At 36.5% G+C, this 17,354-nt stretch overlaps 1 protein-coding gene across 35 annotated transcripts in view; it reads right to left on the reverse strand.

Annotated features, from left to right (window-relative positions):
- The window catches only part of Rbfox1 (RNA-binding Fox protein 1), a 125,028-nt gene that overhangs the window by 3,000 nt on the left and 104,674 nt on the right, over positions 1 to 17,354 (reverse strand). For 6 of the 35 annotated variants that reach the window (XM_036816029.3, XM_070996603.1, XM_036816034.3 and 3 more), the window contains 11 exons: positions 17,292 to 17,345; positions 16,367 to 16,459; positions 14,971 to 15,025; positions 14,108 to 14,149; positions 10,737 to 10,757; positions 5,392 to 6,115; positions 3,188 to 3,248; positions 2,990 to 3,043; positions 2,154 to 2,225; positions 1,372 to 1,532; positions 37 to 100 (listed from right to left, as the gene is read on the reverse strand). In XM_036816029.3, coding sequence (XP_036671924.3) covers positions 37 to 100; positions 1,372 to 1,532; positions 2,154 to 2,225; positions 2,990 to 3,043; positions 3,188 to 3,248; positions 5,392 to 6,115; positions 10,737 to 10,757; positions 14,108 to 14,149; positions 14,971 to 15,025; positions 16,367 to 16,459; positions 17,292 to 17,345 — 1,401 coding nt within the window. Of the gene's footprint in view, positions 1 to 36; positions 101 to 1,371; positions 1,533 to 2,153; positions 2,226 to 2,989; positions 3,044 to 3,187; positions 3,249 to 5,391; positions 6,116 to 8,958; positions 9,230 to 10,736; positions 10,758 to 14,107; positions 14,150 to 14,970; positions 15,026 to 16,366; positions 16,460 to 17,291; positions 17,346 to 17,354 lie in introns of those variants that run through there. The other 29 variants (XM_070996598.1, XM_070996604.1, XM_036816044.3 and 26 more) reach the window with 26 other exon arrangements.

The following is a 17,354-nucleotide window of genomic DNA, read 5'->3' on the forward strand; positions in this document are numbered from 1 at the left end:
ATATTTTTCATAATATTAATATTATAGAAAACTTACCCCGTATCCAGGAACTGGTCCAATGCCATGTCCTAGATAAGGATCTGCATATTCGCGCGCATATCTATAAATATTTGTGTGATGCATATTTAGCTTATTAGTAATACTCAATGGCGTTTGGTTTTATTTTTTAGGTTATTTTTGAATGGTTGATTGATGATTCCAGTTGGATATATAAGTTTTATTAGGTCGATTTTATTTGGCACCAATTTAATAAAAGTTATTAAGTTTAGACAAGGTCTTGCAAAAGTGTTCAATCGATAGTTGTAGATCTTCAGTTTTCGGTGTTAGATTTCTACACTTTACCCAATTACACACATTTATTGTCAAAATTGTAGTACAAAAAGAAGAGGTAAAATCAAATAATTAGTCAAATTTCAAAAAGAGTTCAAATCCAATGAACTGGTATATAATTGGTATATAATTACAGACAAGTAAATACACTAAAACAAAATACCGGGTTTTATAAAATAAAGAAGACTTCAAATACTTTACCCTAAATAGGTAATTCTTTTATAACTAAAGTAAGAAAAGCCAAGAAAAATAAAAAAGTGATTGAAAAATGATAAACCCTCTTTTTTACAAACTAAATTTGGGCTATAAAACTTACAAAATTCGACAAAATTATAATAGATTTAGAGATATATGTACGAGATATATGTATGAGATATATGTACGAAATAACAATAAGATATAAACTAATAGTAAATAATAATAAGATATGGGAAATAAATACTAAATAATAATAAGATATGAAAAATAAATACTAAATGGTAATAAGATATAAGAAATAAATACTAAATAATAAAAAGATATGGGAACTAAATACCAAATAATATCAGGATTTAACCAATAACATGTTTAAAAATGTAAAATTTCTACGAAATAATAAAACCTCATAACTTAAAATATTTATTGTTAATAAAATAAATAAGAAATAAATACTAAATAATAAAAAGGTATTACCAATAACATAACTTTAAATTTCTACGAAATAATAAAACCTTATAACTTACGAAATGGGCTGTTAATTGAACCCACAATAACTAAAGTCCAACCTTTACCTTTTATAAGCCGTTAAATATTTAGTAAGACCATTTTTTATAGCGTCAGAAAGAATGGTATTTTTTTTTCGATAATAAAACTAAAATTGAGTATTTAAAAATGGTTTATATAGAAGGTCTAACTTTAGCAGAATGTTTTATACCAACTGAAGTCATCGTACGGTGAAAGGGATTTTCGTGATTAAAATGTTAGTGCTGGGCTTATGTTTTAATGAGGGGTTTTTTGGCTGAGACAGCCAACCTTTTTAGATGGATTGTGTATATAACTTACCCAGCTACGGTGGCGTAGCCGGCGAGGGCTGGCTGGGCGGCTGCTGCGGCAGCGGCTCCGTAGGCGGCCCGGGCGGCTACCGCCGTGTAGGTGGTGGCCGCCGTGGCGTACGCCTGCTGCTGGGCCTGAGACAGCGGTGTCTTTAACAGCGGAGCAGTGGCCTGGAATAATGGTAAGCAAATGGGGCGTTAAACTGGGGCAACATAAGCACGGCGGCGGTTACTCGAGGAACAGACGCAGTTACAAATCGGGGGTTGGGGTGTTTTTTTTTTTTAAATATAATTTTATATTTTTGGGGGCGACAACGGCAAACGACAAGACTAGCGGAGGAGTCGGTGAGAGCAAGTGTGGTGAGAAATTAGGAACCCAAACCGGTGGAGGCCAAAAGTATACACACATATAAATATTTATATATATATTGTAACCAAAACCAAAAGAAACGGGTGCAAACAAGGTGGAGTAGTGTGATTTAAAATATTCTATGTACACTTAAAAATCTAAGCCAGGTCGTATAACCTTTTTTGAGTCGAGCTACCGAGAACCCAAGATGCCAGGCCATAAAACCGAAAAGCGCGGCACGAACCAGTAAATAACTTATCATATCGGATTACTTGCTAGGGTTAACTTAAGACTTAAGGCATATAGACATACAGTTTTAAAAGTGGTGCATACAAAAAGGCATTGAGCAAAACGCAAATAATATGACAACAATCAAACGGAAAGTCGGGATATATATCTAGGTGCATGGGTATGGAACTAGAACTAGATATGATTATTTTTACCAAAACATTCTGTGGGACCGGAATGCGGTTGATCGTATGTGGGTTACTGTTTAGCGTAGTCACAGTGCGGCGCTGTAATTTATGGTTTTTGTTTTTCGATCAGTTTTTTTTTCATTTTTTTTTAATTGTGTTGTGGTAGTTGTTGTAGTTGAGTTGAGTATGTTGTAACAGTCGTGAAAGATAACCAAAGAAGAATTTGTAGTAGTTACAAAAATGTTTACAGCATTGAATAATAAGTATTTCATATAAATAGTTTGTAGTTATCATTATTTAGCAAAAGCAAAAGTGTGAACTAAATTAAGGAAACTAGCAGAAGTACTTAAAAAGTATAGAGATTAAAGTAGTTAAAAAGAGAGCGTATTCTTCATAAAAGCCACCTGTGGTCACTAATTGATTTATTTTTTAAATTTTCATTTTAAAGAAAACCAAACAAAGGATGCAATTATACGGTAGAGAGCTTATAGACAAGTGTTCTGTTATTCAGACATTGATTTGAGTAAGCTTAGCTAAGCTTAATTCAGGAAAATAATGTGATTTACGACCAGTTACCAAGTTCGATCTCAACTTAAAGGTGTTACACAGAAAGAAATTAGGACGCGTCGTTAGTTCGGGATGGACGTGGATATAATGCAAAAGGAAACTCAAAGGAAGCGACTTAAAACAATATACGTATGAGTAGTAGATAATAACGTTTGTTCCAAAAACCAAGTCAAATGTTTCAAAACTCAAACGGTGTCTTTCACAAGCTACCATAAAAATATACAAATTAAAACTGAATTGTTCTTAATTTTTTTGGTGGTTGTGGTTAGCATATTAGTTTGAAAAAGTTTTATTACATTTAATATGGCGGCTGGCTGAGCGGCTGGAACTTCAGTGACCGGTTTGGCTGCCTGTAAGATTTATATAATATTTTCATGTATTTTCGTGGAAAGTTAGGGGATTGTTTTAGCTCTAGACTAGGCTTTAAACTAGCTTAAATACTTAGTGTAAACTTAAAACTAGTAAATCTATTTTTTTGGCAGGACGAAACTCACCTGGAAGCGTAGATTTGGATCAGCGGAAGCAGCGGCTGCTAAGAAGGGATCATAGTATACACTGCGTTGGGGACAAGATGATAAGAAAATACAATATATTAATAAATAATTCCTATTAGGATTGTATCTGGGTAGGTGAGTAAAGTGAATGGCAAGCCAGGCAGAGGAATACGGAAAATATTCCTCTAAATGGGTATACCTCTCACTCAATTTATGGCACTTAAAAGCAAAATTCAAAATTTTTTTTCTTTTTTGGTTCAGTTTTTTTAACGCACTTGTGTGGTCTTTGATTTGGGCGCAATGAAAAACCAGATGGGATAAAGTGTGCTTGTTTTACACAAAATGTTTCTGGCTGGCCAATAAAACTTTATCCACGTCCGGCTTTTGTTTGTTTTTTAAATAAATGTTGTTCTTGTTTTTCTTGGTACCGGATGCTGTTGTGGGTTTAATGGCTGGAACTTAAGGGGCAACTGAAAAACATAAGTTGGCACCTAATTGTACAGACACCCCACCTCACCTACCTAGCTGCTAATAGCCTGTGCTAAACTGACCTGATCTGACCTGATTCCCCACTTGATGACGAACTGATTTGATTGGAGGAAATGTTTGAGACAGAGGAAACGAAATAAAGGGAAATTAAAAGGTTTAGATATTGTCGTTTATAAAGAGTACTAGCAAAGATAGCCAACCAACCAACCACATACATGGGTCATTCCATTTCCCAAACACTACGAAAATTGTCTTGCTTGCTTCGAATTTTGCATTTAATCTTTAGACAGAACAGACACTCATGCACCTAGCTAATTAGATATGTTTCTTATTATTTTTTTTGGTTTTTTTTTTGTTTGGTTCTTTGGTTTGGCATGTCTTGATGTGTGTTTGGTGGGGTTTATAAGTATACAATATTTAATGGAGCATTCATTCGTACGCTATGGTGTGAGGTTGGATATATGGGTGAGTGTGTGTGTTGGGTGTAGAGAGCAGCCACAAAAGAATAAGTTAATCAAAGGTCTATATAAATATATATATATAATGTCGGGGCAGAACATGCACGCAAGGCGCTGGCAGAGAGCGACGCAGTCGCATTAAAACACTTTCAAGTCAAATTCAAACCGAAAATCATCATACGCCTAGTGGTACACAATATACAACCGAGTAGGTCCCTTAACCAAAATAACGATAATTAGGTAGGTAGTCATACGATGCCAAAAACACACACTTCTGTCAGTCAAAGTATGAGCAAATATATGCGAGTGTGAATTTTCTTTTTATATATATAGAGTTATAGATAGTTTACGTGGGCGGTGTGTGTGTGTATGGTTTGTATGTTAGCGTGCGTTAATCGGTTGCAGCTTTTGCAAATTTTGTATTCAGTTTGCGTACGGTTCGTTATACTCTTCTATTGCTGGTTTTATACAAAATAAGTCAAAGTCTAGGTTTCATTATATGCGATATTAAAACTTTACACACACAAGATAGCTAAAAAACATTTGTCACCAACAAGATAGAGACGTATAGAGTAACACAGAAAAAGAGAGATATGGAAAGTAAAACAATCTTTAAGCTATAAACAATTTAAGCTTTAGGTTAAAATCATGACAGATGAACGGGGTGTTCTTCTGCGGTTACGTTTCAGACACCACAAAAATAAACTTAAGAGGTTAGGGAAATAATTTTACAAAATATGGGATGTACTACGTTTATACGCAAGCTATTTAAAAAATATTATAATAGTTATTTTAATTTTTGTAAATTGTTTTTGAGAATTTGAAATTATATATTTTAGTAGTCATTGAAACATTGACATTAAATTAAATTTAAACATTTTTCCAAATAGTTACTCAACATTCAATTTTTATTACAATCTTTAAGTTATCATGAATTTTAAAATTGGTCTTAATTTTGAGAATGGTTTTTCTATAAAGTGTATGATTAGGCAATGAAATAATATTACAAAAAATGAAGCAATATCTTCAATACTTTTAAATGTATTACTTTGTAACCCAAAAAAACGTAGCATTCTAAATTCGTAAAGGCGTGCGCATAAACGTAGTATGAACTATGGATAGGTAATTCAAAATTGGGGTGCGCTAGAACTACATTCGCAGAGGAACCAACTAAAGTACAAGATTACAGCTACAACGGGCTAACTACGGCGGGATCGCGGGTGTGACGGAGTGAAGTCCACGGCGGACTCTACTTACGGCGCGAATCCATGCAAAGCGGCCGCATTGTTGGCCGCATTGGCCGACGCAGCCATGGAAGCAGCAGCCGCAGCAGCAGCGGCCGATTGCGACGATTGTGTGGCGCCCGTGGCCGCCGACAGGCGGGCGGCATAGGCGGCGGCAGCGGCAGCATTGGGATTACCGCTCGGATTCTGGATGGCGGCGGCCAGGGATTGCTGCAATGCCGCCGCATTGCTGGCGGCCGTGGGCACGGCTACCGCCTGCAGTTGCGCCAATTGTGGGCCAAGACCATGGGCGTGGGCGTGGGCATGGGCATGGGCGGCATGCAGATGCGGATGCGAAGCGGCAGCTGCGACGGCGGCGGCATGTTGCTGTTGTTGCTGCTGTTGGTGTTGCTGCTGCTGCTGCTGGTGTTGCTGCTGCACTGCCTGTTGTTGTTGTTGCTGCTGCTGCTGTTGCTGCTGCTGATGGTGTTGCTGCTGTGCGGCGGCAACAACCTGCTGCTGTTGCTGCTGCTGGGCAACAGCCTGCTGCTGCTGCTGCTGCTGTTGGGCGACTGCTGCTGTGGCCACGGCGGCGGCGGCCAGTTGGCGTTGCTGCTGCTGTTGGGCGGCGGCGGCGGAGGCCGCCAGCAGCGCCGGATGGTGATGCGGATGATGGGGATGATGGTAGGGGGCGGCGCCGACCACGCCCACGTGTCCGCGCTGGATGGCCACTCCACGCATTGCGGCGGCAACGGCGGCTGCAGGGATCACCGAACCGATACGGAAATTCGTATATTTTTGAGGGATTTATTTCGTTTTTTTTTTTGCAACCATTTGACACAACATTTTTGACCAGTGTGTTTTTTTGTATATATATTATGTATTATTTTTTATTTTTTTTGGTTTATATGTGTGTGTTTTGTGTGCAAAAAGTAGAAAAAGGAAAAGAAAAGAACATAAAACGCATGCGGTTAGTTTTCTCTCTTTCGATATATATATATATAAGTAAATATTTATATGTAGTATATATAGTATATATGGCAAATCTAGGCATTATGTAGTAACGATTTTTGTTTTGGTATATATTCATAGCGCTGAGATGATGTTGGTATATACATATAACAATACATAAGACATACGGTGTGTATAGCTCATACATATGTAAATGGGATTTATATCGAAACATACTTAAACATTAGAACACTGAATTACCAAGAAATGCTACGCATTAGTTGCATTTTATATTGCATAATTATGTATAAATAGATTTATGATCATCAACAATACGAAAAAACATTGGACCGATCTTTAGTACAAGTAGTATATAGCATATGTACATACATCCATATGTGTACGTATGCGACAAGACCTTTTTGTTTCAACAACTCATTGCATTTTGCTGTGTGTTTGTGAGGGGTTAAAAGCGTTTAAGTAAATAAAATACATTTAATTTCGGTTTAACCCTTGCACCTTTCAATAACATTAAAAACTAGCAAGAACATTTACCAAGTGCTAAGTGGAATGACAGAACAAGTAGGCCGATTGGAATGCATTTTTGTATTTAAAGGGGTGGGGAATATATTTCGGAAAGTAGAATTTTCATAGGGCTTGGATAGGATAGGAGGTAGAATTGCATGCAGAGAGGGTAAATGGTAAATCATAGGTAAAAGTTATAAAATAAAATAAATAATAACTGATAATTTATTATCCTTTCTACACTTGTTTGTTTAAGGTTTTTATTTTGATATTTTAAAATATTTTATGATTATTTTATTAATTATCTTCCAGACGGGTCTGCAATTGTTTTAAAATTTTCTCTTTGCTACAATTAAATTGCATTTAATTCGTGGGGGGCCACATAAGCCGCAGTTTAAATATTGTACTTTTATTAATTCCACGCGGTTTTATCACTCAATTTATAATAATGGCATCATATGCAGGCCTCATAATTAACAATTTTGCCAGAAAAGCAGACCGATAACCAAAAAGCCTGCTCATTATGACCGTCCACAGGTATGCGTGGCAATGTGACATTTTCAGTGCAAATCAGTCGGCAAATCATAATTGAAATGTATGAAAATATTTTTGGGCTTCGAATGTGAGAGTGTGTGTACCACTCAGATTGGCAACATATAGCCACAAATTGAAAATTTGTTTGACCAACATGCAATTAAAAATTCGATTTGCCATATTTGTATGCAGATTTTTCGGCCAAAGACTTAAATCGTGTGTGTGTGCCAAAGAATTTCATAGAATAATTTCATCGAATTTTAGCTGAAAATATTTTTCTAAAATGCTTTTGCTAATTTTCGTGGCTATACAAATTAAATGCTCTGGCAACGAAATAATAAAAGGAGTCAAAATAATTTTTGGGTGGTGGTCTAGGTGGCATGCATAAATCAATTCTTCAAAAATTCCATTCGATTTCAGCATTTGCTGATTTTAATTGGAAAATTGAAATCGTATTCTTTTCAATTGCTCAAAGCCATCAAAGCCAAGTTATAAGGACAAACACAAAAATTTTAAAAATCGTGCAAACTTCGAGAGTATAAAAACCCATAACAAACAGGAGCTAAAAAGATAGGGGGATAGATGGATAGAGTAGAAAGAGAGTACGAGAGTATGGTTGCTAGATAGTGATGCTCTAAGAGAAAGGCCTTACGAAAAATGCTTGCTGCGGCAAAATGTTCTCTACCGATAAACGTTACGATATATTCGATAGTTACGATATAGAATTTAGACTATATGGTTAAAGCTAAGACCTTGCCATTCTTAACAGCTAGTTACGGTTACAGTTTCAGGTGGTTGCCACTAGTTTTATTTAATTGAAGTTTACTGCTTCGATCGAGTGTGTGTGTTTGGTGTGAGTGAGTGTGTGCCTAGACGTTGGAACAATGCAATCTCAAGGACGCCAAAAAATGTATGCAATATTTATGGAATATATCGATAGTCAAATAGTCATACCCAAATGCGTAAACCAAAGTAACAAGACAACAAACATTTATACTGTATTATGGTACAAAGATTCTGATAGCTAAAGAGTTGGTGATCTTGGATCTGGTTCTAGTTGTTGTTGCAGTGTTGTATTAATACTTTTATCGGTTAATCGATTACTATGCTTACAGGCAAGCTTTGTTTGTAGATGGTATGTTAAAGTCGATAGATCACATCATTTTGTATTAAATAATTAACTCCTTTTCTCAAAATAATATATTATTATTGAGGTAATTTTTAGGTGTGATCTGAAGAAATGCTTTTAAAGCTCATATAGTTCTGATAAGATATTTGGGGTTTCAAAATTATATATGAACTAATTTATATTATAGGAACAATAACACAATTTACTTGTAAAATTTAAAGGTTCAATATTTTTTACTTTTTGGTAGAAGCGGTAAATATTCTACAGAGCAATACTTTTTGAAATAATTCTTTATATGGGATCTTTGGACAAGTTAATTTTTACATTTTGCATCTAGCTCGCCTATAAACATAGTATACGATTTTCTTCGTTTGCTTTTTGAATTCTGCTTTTAGGCGCGCGTTTTCACCAAGGACCCTGAGGTCAGGATCCCTTTTTGGAACACTCTTGTGGTCGTCGTACCTCCGCCGTGTCGTTGCTGCTGTGGGCGCTGCTGCTTGGACAGCGGTGTGCGGTGGGCGTGGCGCGAGCATTATGGGCGTGGCCGCCGCTGCAGCGGCTGCATGAGCGGCGGCCGCTGCTGCTGTTGCCGAGGACGCTGCTGTACCGCTCGCGACCGCTTGCGGCGCTTGCGCCATCTGCATGGAGACGGGCAGCTGGAGGTGGGTGAGGGCGGGGGCTCCGGCGCCAACGGGGGCGCCCAGGAACGGCCAGGCGACCGGCAGGCGATAACCTTGGATTTGGCATACAGGTTTCAAATAAATTTTATTTTCTGTTTATTTTTTTGTTCGATTTGCTTGCTGGTCACCATTAAAATGAACTTAGAATGCAAGTGTTAGGTGTGTGCTTAGGGGGTTCTTTTCTGGTTTTTTTTTCAAATATTTATAAGTAGTATATACATAGTCAAGGGATGCATGATGAGGTTGCTGTTGTTGTTGTTGTTGCTTTTTTTTTGGCTTAGTTCTAGTGCTAAGTTAGACTTTGGTTGGAGCTTGGCGCGCGACGAGTATTACCAGTTACAGTTTTACGAGTACGAGTATAAATAGTTTACGCTAAGGAGCATTTCAGACATGTTCAGACCAAAGGAATACCAGACCAAACGTAAAACGTGTAATAACAATAATGTAAATCAGGACAACAAAGAAATACACAATAATCAAAGTCAAATTCAAATTCAAATTCATAATCATAATCATAATGGAACGCACATACAACGAAATTGGTTAAGAAAAGGATATTTAGATAAAATAGTTGGCATATAAATTGATATATAAAGTATATATAGTAGGTAGTATGCATAAGACAACACAGCCGCAATATGCTAAACTCATAACCATCAGTATAATGATCTCATTGTCATTGTCATCAGCATTATTCGCTCATTATCGATTATTAATATAAAATCAGGACTAGAAAGAAAATTGGCGGACGGGCCTGCTTTAAAAACGGGATTTTCGAGCGGGTGTTAATGTGGCTTTTTATGATTTCAAATTCAATTTCATTTGGTTTGGTAATTTTTGCTTGCTTGGTAATTTTCACTTTGATTGAACTTTGGTTATATGCAGTCGAAAAAAGAATAAATAATAATACCAAAAAAAAAAAAACAAGGAAAACTTTTACAAACGGTTATCAAATAACTTGCAGCATTATATTCATATATATGTAGATTGTATGCATAGTTTATATAGATTAACGAAATTTCCGTCGGGACCTACCAAAAAAAATAAATAATGTTATATATCCTCTATTAAACGAAAGAAAATGCTCGTAAAAATATATAGATACTTTGTCCAAACATATTTGCAGATTGCAACAAAATAAAAACTAAGAATAACGAACAAATGCAATCGCAAAAATGGTTTTATTTTGGTGAACTCTGGACTCTTTAATCCTCCCGACGATGACCTACACATGGGCTTAAATATGAATGGCCATAAAACAATATCAACATTGGTGCCCTGCCTAAATATTTGCTTTTTTCCTTCGGTCTTTCGGCTTACAAGCTAAAAAATTCATTGATAAAACTCTTATAAATATATGTAGTTTTATATGTATGTTTACAGAAACGAAAACTGGTCAATTATTGTACATTTATGATAACTTATTGCTTCTCTGTGTGTGTGGACGTGGTGTTTAATTGTGTGTATTATTTGAGAAATTACAACGAAAGTACGGCAGGCAATAAATACGTAATAATAGCAATAAAACATTTAAGAGAAAAATGGGGACAAAACGCTTACCTTCTGGCCATTGTACGCAGACTGTTTGTCCGGCAAGCGATTTATATATATTTGCAAATATATTTGCATTTTTTGTTTCGTTGGCATGGAAAAGGCAAAAGAAAATATTTTCATTAGTTTTGCATTTAAATAGGGTTTTTGTTTTTTGTGGGATTGTCTATAATAAATATTGTTGGATACATGTCTTAGGCACATAAAAAACAGGCAGCTCTATAACATAGATACTAGATTGATTTCCTTTTTTTAGTGCTTATGGTAATTGGTTAAATACTGTAGAATGGTAATTGATTTGTGGCATTGTGTTTTCATTGTTTGCTGGTGCATGCAGCATCCTTGTGTTTTCTCTCATTGGGTAAGGGGTATTTGCATACGTATGTGAATTCAAAATGTATTCTATCACTTAGAGAAAGGGTTGGGTAGTTTTCAGTATTTAGTTTACCAAACAGTGTAGACATTCAAGTGATTAGTCATAAATTTAAAGAGTTTTTAGGAATCCTTTTTTTTTATATAAGTATTTCTTCAAAGACATTTTTGCCTCTGTAAGTCTAAGCTTTGCATTCATGGCAAATGCAAAAGAAATGCTTAAGAAAATGGCATATAAGCAGGCAATGATTGCTTCCTTCCACTGATCGAATGCTTACACAATGAGCTCCTCCTGTCTCTGTCTTTGTGCCATGAAAATTCACAGGAGTCTGCCATTGCCTGGGAAAATGGCAAAATAAATACCCAAAAATACCATGGAAAAATGCAGTAAGAGACATGTCAGACAGACAGAAAGACACCAGCATGAAGGGCATATAAGAAATAAGGGGGCACAGAGTGTGAGGGACAGGGCGCATTAAGTTTAACATGTCAAAGGATCAACGAAAAAAAAAGGACGAAAAACGAACACCAAGAAAGTTAAAATGGCTTGAAGATGAGCCAGAAGTCAGAGAGAAAAAGGGGAAAATTGTGCGGGAAAATCAACCTATACGGAGTAAATTTTCTTGCAAATGCACAAAGTAAGTTTGTGGGGGGCGCACATTTGCATAAGACATAACAAAACACAGGGCTTGGATAAAGCGTTCTTCTGGCCCCCAACAACGCCCCCCGGAGAACTACTCCGCCTCCAGGATAACTAGAAAACTTAACTTTTTTGCTAAATTTATGGGTGTGTGTGTGTCTGTTTGAGCGGTTTGTTTTGCCAGCAGGGTGAGCCACCACATGTTTGCAACTTTGTGGTTTATTTGCAATTATCCTGGCTGGCTGGCTGACTGAATGACTCCTCTGACTGACTTCTCTGAAGGTCTGACTGCCGCCTAACGAGCAGGACAACGACGTGAGGCGTCCTTCGTCCTGGGTAATAATGCAGCAGGCGATTTGCCATGCAAAAGAAGCCAGTTCGAAACGTGATAAAGTGACTACCAGGACCTAGAGAAAATGAAGCTCTGGGTGTCCTTTAGGGTATTTCTTCTGAATGCACTTAAGAAAAATATAAAAATATAATATAATCCTAAGAGGAAAACTTCTCAATGATCGATTTTTTAAAATATTATTTTGTATCCTTTCTAAAATGTTGTCACCTTTTTTTTCGATTTTAAAGGTAATTAAATGTATTTTATACATTACACTTAGGCTTTTTAAAACTTATGTAATATATTTTTATATTTTAAACTCAATTTCCTTTTAAAAACACTATTTTTGACAGTGTAAAGGAGGTTCTTTCCCTAATGTATCTAATATCTCAGGGGTTTTATAAGAAATACTTCCATTCACATTCAGTTATATGTTCTTTTCTTCAATTGTTGTCCTAATATACGTTTAATGGCTGCCTTTATTAAGTCGAATTGAGACCTTTTTGTAGTGTATTGTATTGTATAGATGGTCAGCGACAGCCGGTAAACTTCTTGGTCTCCAGCAGCATTTAGTGCAACGCAAATGAAGCGCATTAGGTGCACGTGCACATGGCCAAGGACAGGACAGTATAGCACAGGACAGGGCCAAAAGGGAGCTGGAGCTGTCAGGATGGGATGCTGGCTGGGAAAATGGCAGACATGCCCTTCTCCTCTACCCAGTCATATTGGCCTTTTTGTGTCCGAGTCTAAGTTTTGTTGGCAATACAAAAGCATTTTGCATCAGGACAAGGATAACCGACCACCAGGGAACACAGGATAGAAAAGCAGCTGAGAAGCGGAGATGGTGATGGTGATGGAGCTGGAGCAAAGCTGAGCCGCTTTACCAGAAGGCTCCTTGGTTGCCCATCCCCCCATCCTTTTTTCAATCCCATGCCTTGGGTTTCGGTTCAGTTTGGTTTGGTTTGCTCGGTTTTGTAAGCGGCTTATCGTATTGAGCGTACCCAAAGTATAGATTTTGCGCTGTGAATACTTTTTAATGGCAAACAGAGAGAAGACGATTTAATCAGCAGTATTATTTATTATACATTGCATGGAAAAACTTTTCTCGGTTTCAACTTCTTTCTTCGTTCCTCTCATCTCTTTTCTTATAGTTATTTCTACAAAAAAGGGAACAAAATAACTTCAACTGGAACTGCGCTAAACTGCAAATCGTATACGAAATAAATAAGAACTTCCAGTTGAGTGAACTTTAACATGGATATTTTTGATGCTCGTATTTAGAAAGAAATCAAGTCAGAAAAGAGCAGAAGAGTTGAGATAAGGAGCTTAGCATTCAGATAGAATTTATGTGGATCAAGGTATTATTGAAAAATGTTTGTATATATAAAGAAACTTGATGAGATAGGAAATATTGATTAGGATAAGGAAATACTAAGAATCTCCAATAATAATCTCCAAAAGAACTAAAAACACATATTGGCCACCTGAAGCTAAATTAAGAGATATTATGGTCTATATCCCATTATTATAATCGTACATATGCAACGATTTTTAAAAATATCCTTTCATTAAAACAGGGTATTTTAGCTATTTTTCAGATATAACATTATTAGGGATTTATCGGGACACCCCTGGATTTTATATGATCTGTTTTTTAACATGCTGGGACGGATTTAAACTTGAGCTTTGTTTAACTGGTAGAGTATAACGATAAGGACGAGTTTAAATTTTGATTTCATTCAGCCAATATAGGGTGGGCGAGTACAATACACAGTTAGCAACAGTTAACGTGCAACATGCCAAGGCATTTCTGAGGACCTCTCATTTAAGATCTAACGAATATATAGAGGGGCGGAAGGGAACGGAAGCTGCAAGCAGCGAGCATTCGTGTCATAGTTTAGTTTACATTTTTCTGGCAGGCACACAATATACAAAAACTAAAATATTACGAAATACATTCATTATTTCATTTTTGGTTTTTGTTTTTTGGGTGGGGGGTTTTAAGAGGGTTTGCATTTTTTTTTGGTTTTGGCTCACCTAGAGCTGGGGCCGGTATGGCACCATCTTTGGTCAGTACAACTGTGTGGGGTGTTTGAGAGAAAACAAAATGAAAATCATATAAATAACGCTGGTCAATCATTATCATCATCAACATCATCATCATTATCAATATCAATATCATAGTCAAAGCAGACGCATTAAACATAACTTAATCGAAACCACAAATAGGCATTAATTTTGATGTGTATTAAATATTATTATTTTTAGTGTGTTTTGATCTGTGCGTTTAGTTAGGCAGCCGCAAAACCCCAAGAAATTAAATTACAAAAATATACAGAAAGGCATGGGAATTGTTTACATGATTATTGAAAATGGTTTCCCGCAAATTAGTGGCATTTCAGTTAAGAAGTTTTTGTTTTCTTGATTGCTACAAGCCGGGGAAAATTTTCTAGCGTGTGCTGCCAAACGAAAAAAGGGTAAAAATCGTAACATTTTCATTAGGAAACACACATTCGTTGGCAACTCAATTTCTCAGTTTCAGTTAGTTTCAGTTTTTGGCCACCAAAGAAGTTGATGTGAAAAGTTCCAAAAACAAACAAACAAAACAACAACGAAGAACAAAAAAAAAAATAAAGGTAACGAAAACTTGAGGAATGTTAAGAAACTAAACAATAGCAGCAAAAACAATGCACACTTAAATTTAGCAGACTTTTATTGCTATTTTCGTAGCTTCTGCTGCTGCTACTGTTGCATTTCATCGTAATTGCATTTCTTAGCCGAACATTTGAACTTGTTTCATTATGTGGCTTAAACTTAGCTGCCATGTGTGTGAATTTATATGTGTTTTGTGTGTGTGGTAGATTATTTTATATGGGTGTGGGTGTGTTAGGGTCACTTACCGTTGGGTACTGTTGTCACTTTTTTGGTTTGTACACGTGCAGTGGCGTTATTCACCTTCACAATTGGTTATTTTATTTTTATTTTTTTGATAGATCAGCGAGCGTGGTTGTTGTTGTAGTTGTTGTTGGTTTGGTGATGAGTTTTTAAAGATTTTTTTTAATATCATATACACACATATGAGCGGAGTATATATATATTTAGAAAGATCGCATGTATAGAGAATGTAGAAATAAATTATGTGTTAGTTGACAATTACGAAAATTTTTGCAAATAGTGTTTAAACTGTTTTTGGAAGTGTATGTGTTGTAAAAGTGTTTCAACAATTTTTAAAAAAGTTTTTGGTTGTGAACATATTTTTTTTTAAAACGTTTTAAAGCTCAAAAAAATATTTTTTCTATAAAACTACATCCAAATTTATATTTTATGCATGGCTACCATTTAACTAAGATTTTTTCTGAACTGGTTATAAACAATATTTTGAATTTGAGGTATTACTTTTTAGGTATTTTTACATTTTGATGGCTTACAAAATAAACAAAGCCAGTTACTATTTTAAAACCCTAATATTTGCGCGCACAAATTTTTTTATTGAAACTATTTTCATTCATTGTCATTTATTTTCAGCTTTCCGAAAAAATTGTATGAAACACTCCAAGGATTATTGTTCGTTTAAGGACTCATGAAAAATAACAAAGACTACCCGTTATCATTGGAAAGCTTTCATATCAAAATGGAATTTTATTTAAATTTCATTTGTTTCGACTGAAAAAAAAGGGGAAAATTAATTTTTGAAGGCTTTCAGCGAGCGGACGGACATTCATTTCCGTTTCCGGTTGCGCCCTATATATATATAGAGCTTCCATTTGTGGACACAGGGACTTAATTAGACTCGCGCGATTTCCGTTGCCATTTGGTAGGGAAATAACATTGCATTTCAGCCTTTCATGCGGCTCAGTTAATTTGTTTAACCAACCATCGGACAGACGGAACTTTTCCGTACTTTGCGCATTTTCAGCATATTTTAAATGCCAATTATTTGCGGCTCTGCCAGTGAGCATTAATCAGAAAGGCGGGCGAAAGGAGAAATGTGTAATTAATTTTTAATGAAAGGAAAATAAGAATCAATCACTGTGCTGCGCTAGTCCTTGGATTAAATGAAAACCAAAAAAAAAAGGAAAATACGAAAAATGTAGTAGGTATGCAGGATTTTTAAAGCCATATCGCTTTGACACGCAAGGATTAAAAGTTGAAAAGCAATTTCTTTCCGCTACTCCTGTGATACATATAATATAATACTTGTGTGTGAAATTAGTTGGGGGTGTATGTGTGTGTGTGTGTGTTTGGTGTGTGTGTGTGTTGGTTTGGTAAGTTGTATATGATATGGCATGCACCCACCTCGATTTTGCGTCCCTCAACCACGGTGCCGTGTAGACGTTCGCGTGCTCGTTCTGCATCGTTGCTGTTAGCGAATGTTACAAAACCGAATCCCTGCCATTCGCAATCAAACATGCAATTAAAGAAACATATAGAGTATATAGATTACGATTTTCAAAAAAACTAAAAAATAACGATTTGGTACAACAAAGTCAGTTCTCTTCTTCGGGTTTTGTTGAAGTCGTATACATATTATATATAAATTTATATATAGGTAATGTTTATAAATAGATAAAGCTAGAAGCTACAAATACATCAACAAGGCGGCCAAGGACATGCTTTCGGACAGGGGCCATTGGCACATCTTTTTACTCCTGGGTTTTAATGGGGGGTTTGGTTGTTGGATGGGAATTTTGGGGATTGGGTTTATTGGGTTTTCTATTTTTGGGTGGCGACTGCGACATGCACGTGCCCTTCTTTGCACACTACTCCTCATTCCGTCTCCATCTTCTGCTTTCCGCAATCCTCGCTCTCTTTCTCCTATCCTGTTCCCAAAAAACTCCTCGAGCATCTCAAGGTGTTGGGTCTTCAGTCCTAAATTATGCACAATTTCTGGTGCTATGGTAACTATGCAATTATTTTCACCCGGTTCCAGACCGGGCATAATAATAATGTTGCTGCAAAAAAAAAGACAACTCCACAGACAAGGTTGCCCTGGCGACGGACAAAGACATCTCATCTGGGAATACTTGAAGTGCATAATTTAAATGAATTGTGCGACAATTAGATGCAAAATGTCCCGCACAATTGGCGGCAGAGCGAGAGAGAGACAGCTACTCCAGCGAGACAGAGATGGCTAGAGAGCGAGAGCAGGCAGGCAATGCAGCTGCAGAGGGAGACGGCGAGCTTTTTTCTACAGGAGGATAGAAAGTTTGGCGAAACTTACCTTGCTGCCGCGCTCGTTGAAAATAATTTCCACATCCAGAATGGTGCCAAATTGCTGGGGAAT

Source organism: Drosophila suzukii, chromosome 3, assembly GCF_043229965.1.
Source record: "Drosophila suzukii chromosome 3, CBGP_Dsuzu_IsoJpt1.0, whole genome shotgun sequence".
NCBI classification, from domain to species: Eukaryota; Metazoa; Arthropoda; class Insecta; order Diptera; family Drosophilidae; genus Drosophila; species Drosophila suzukii.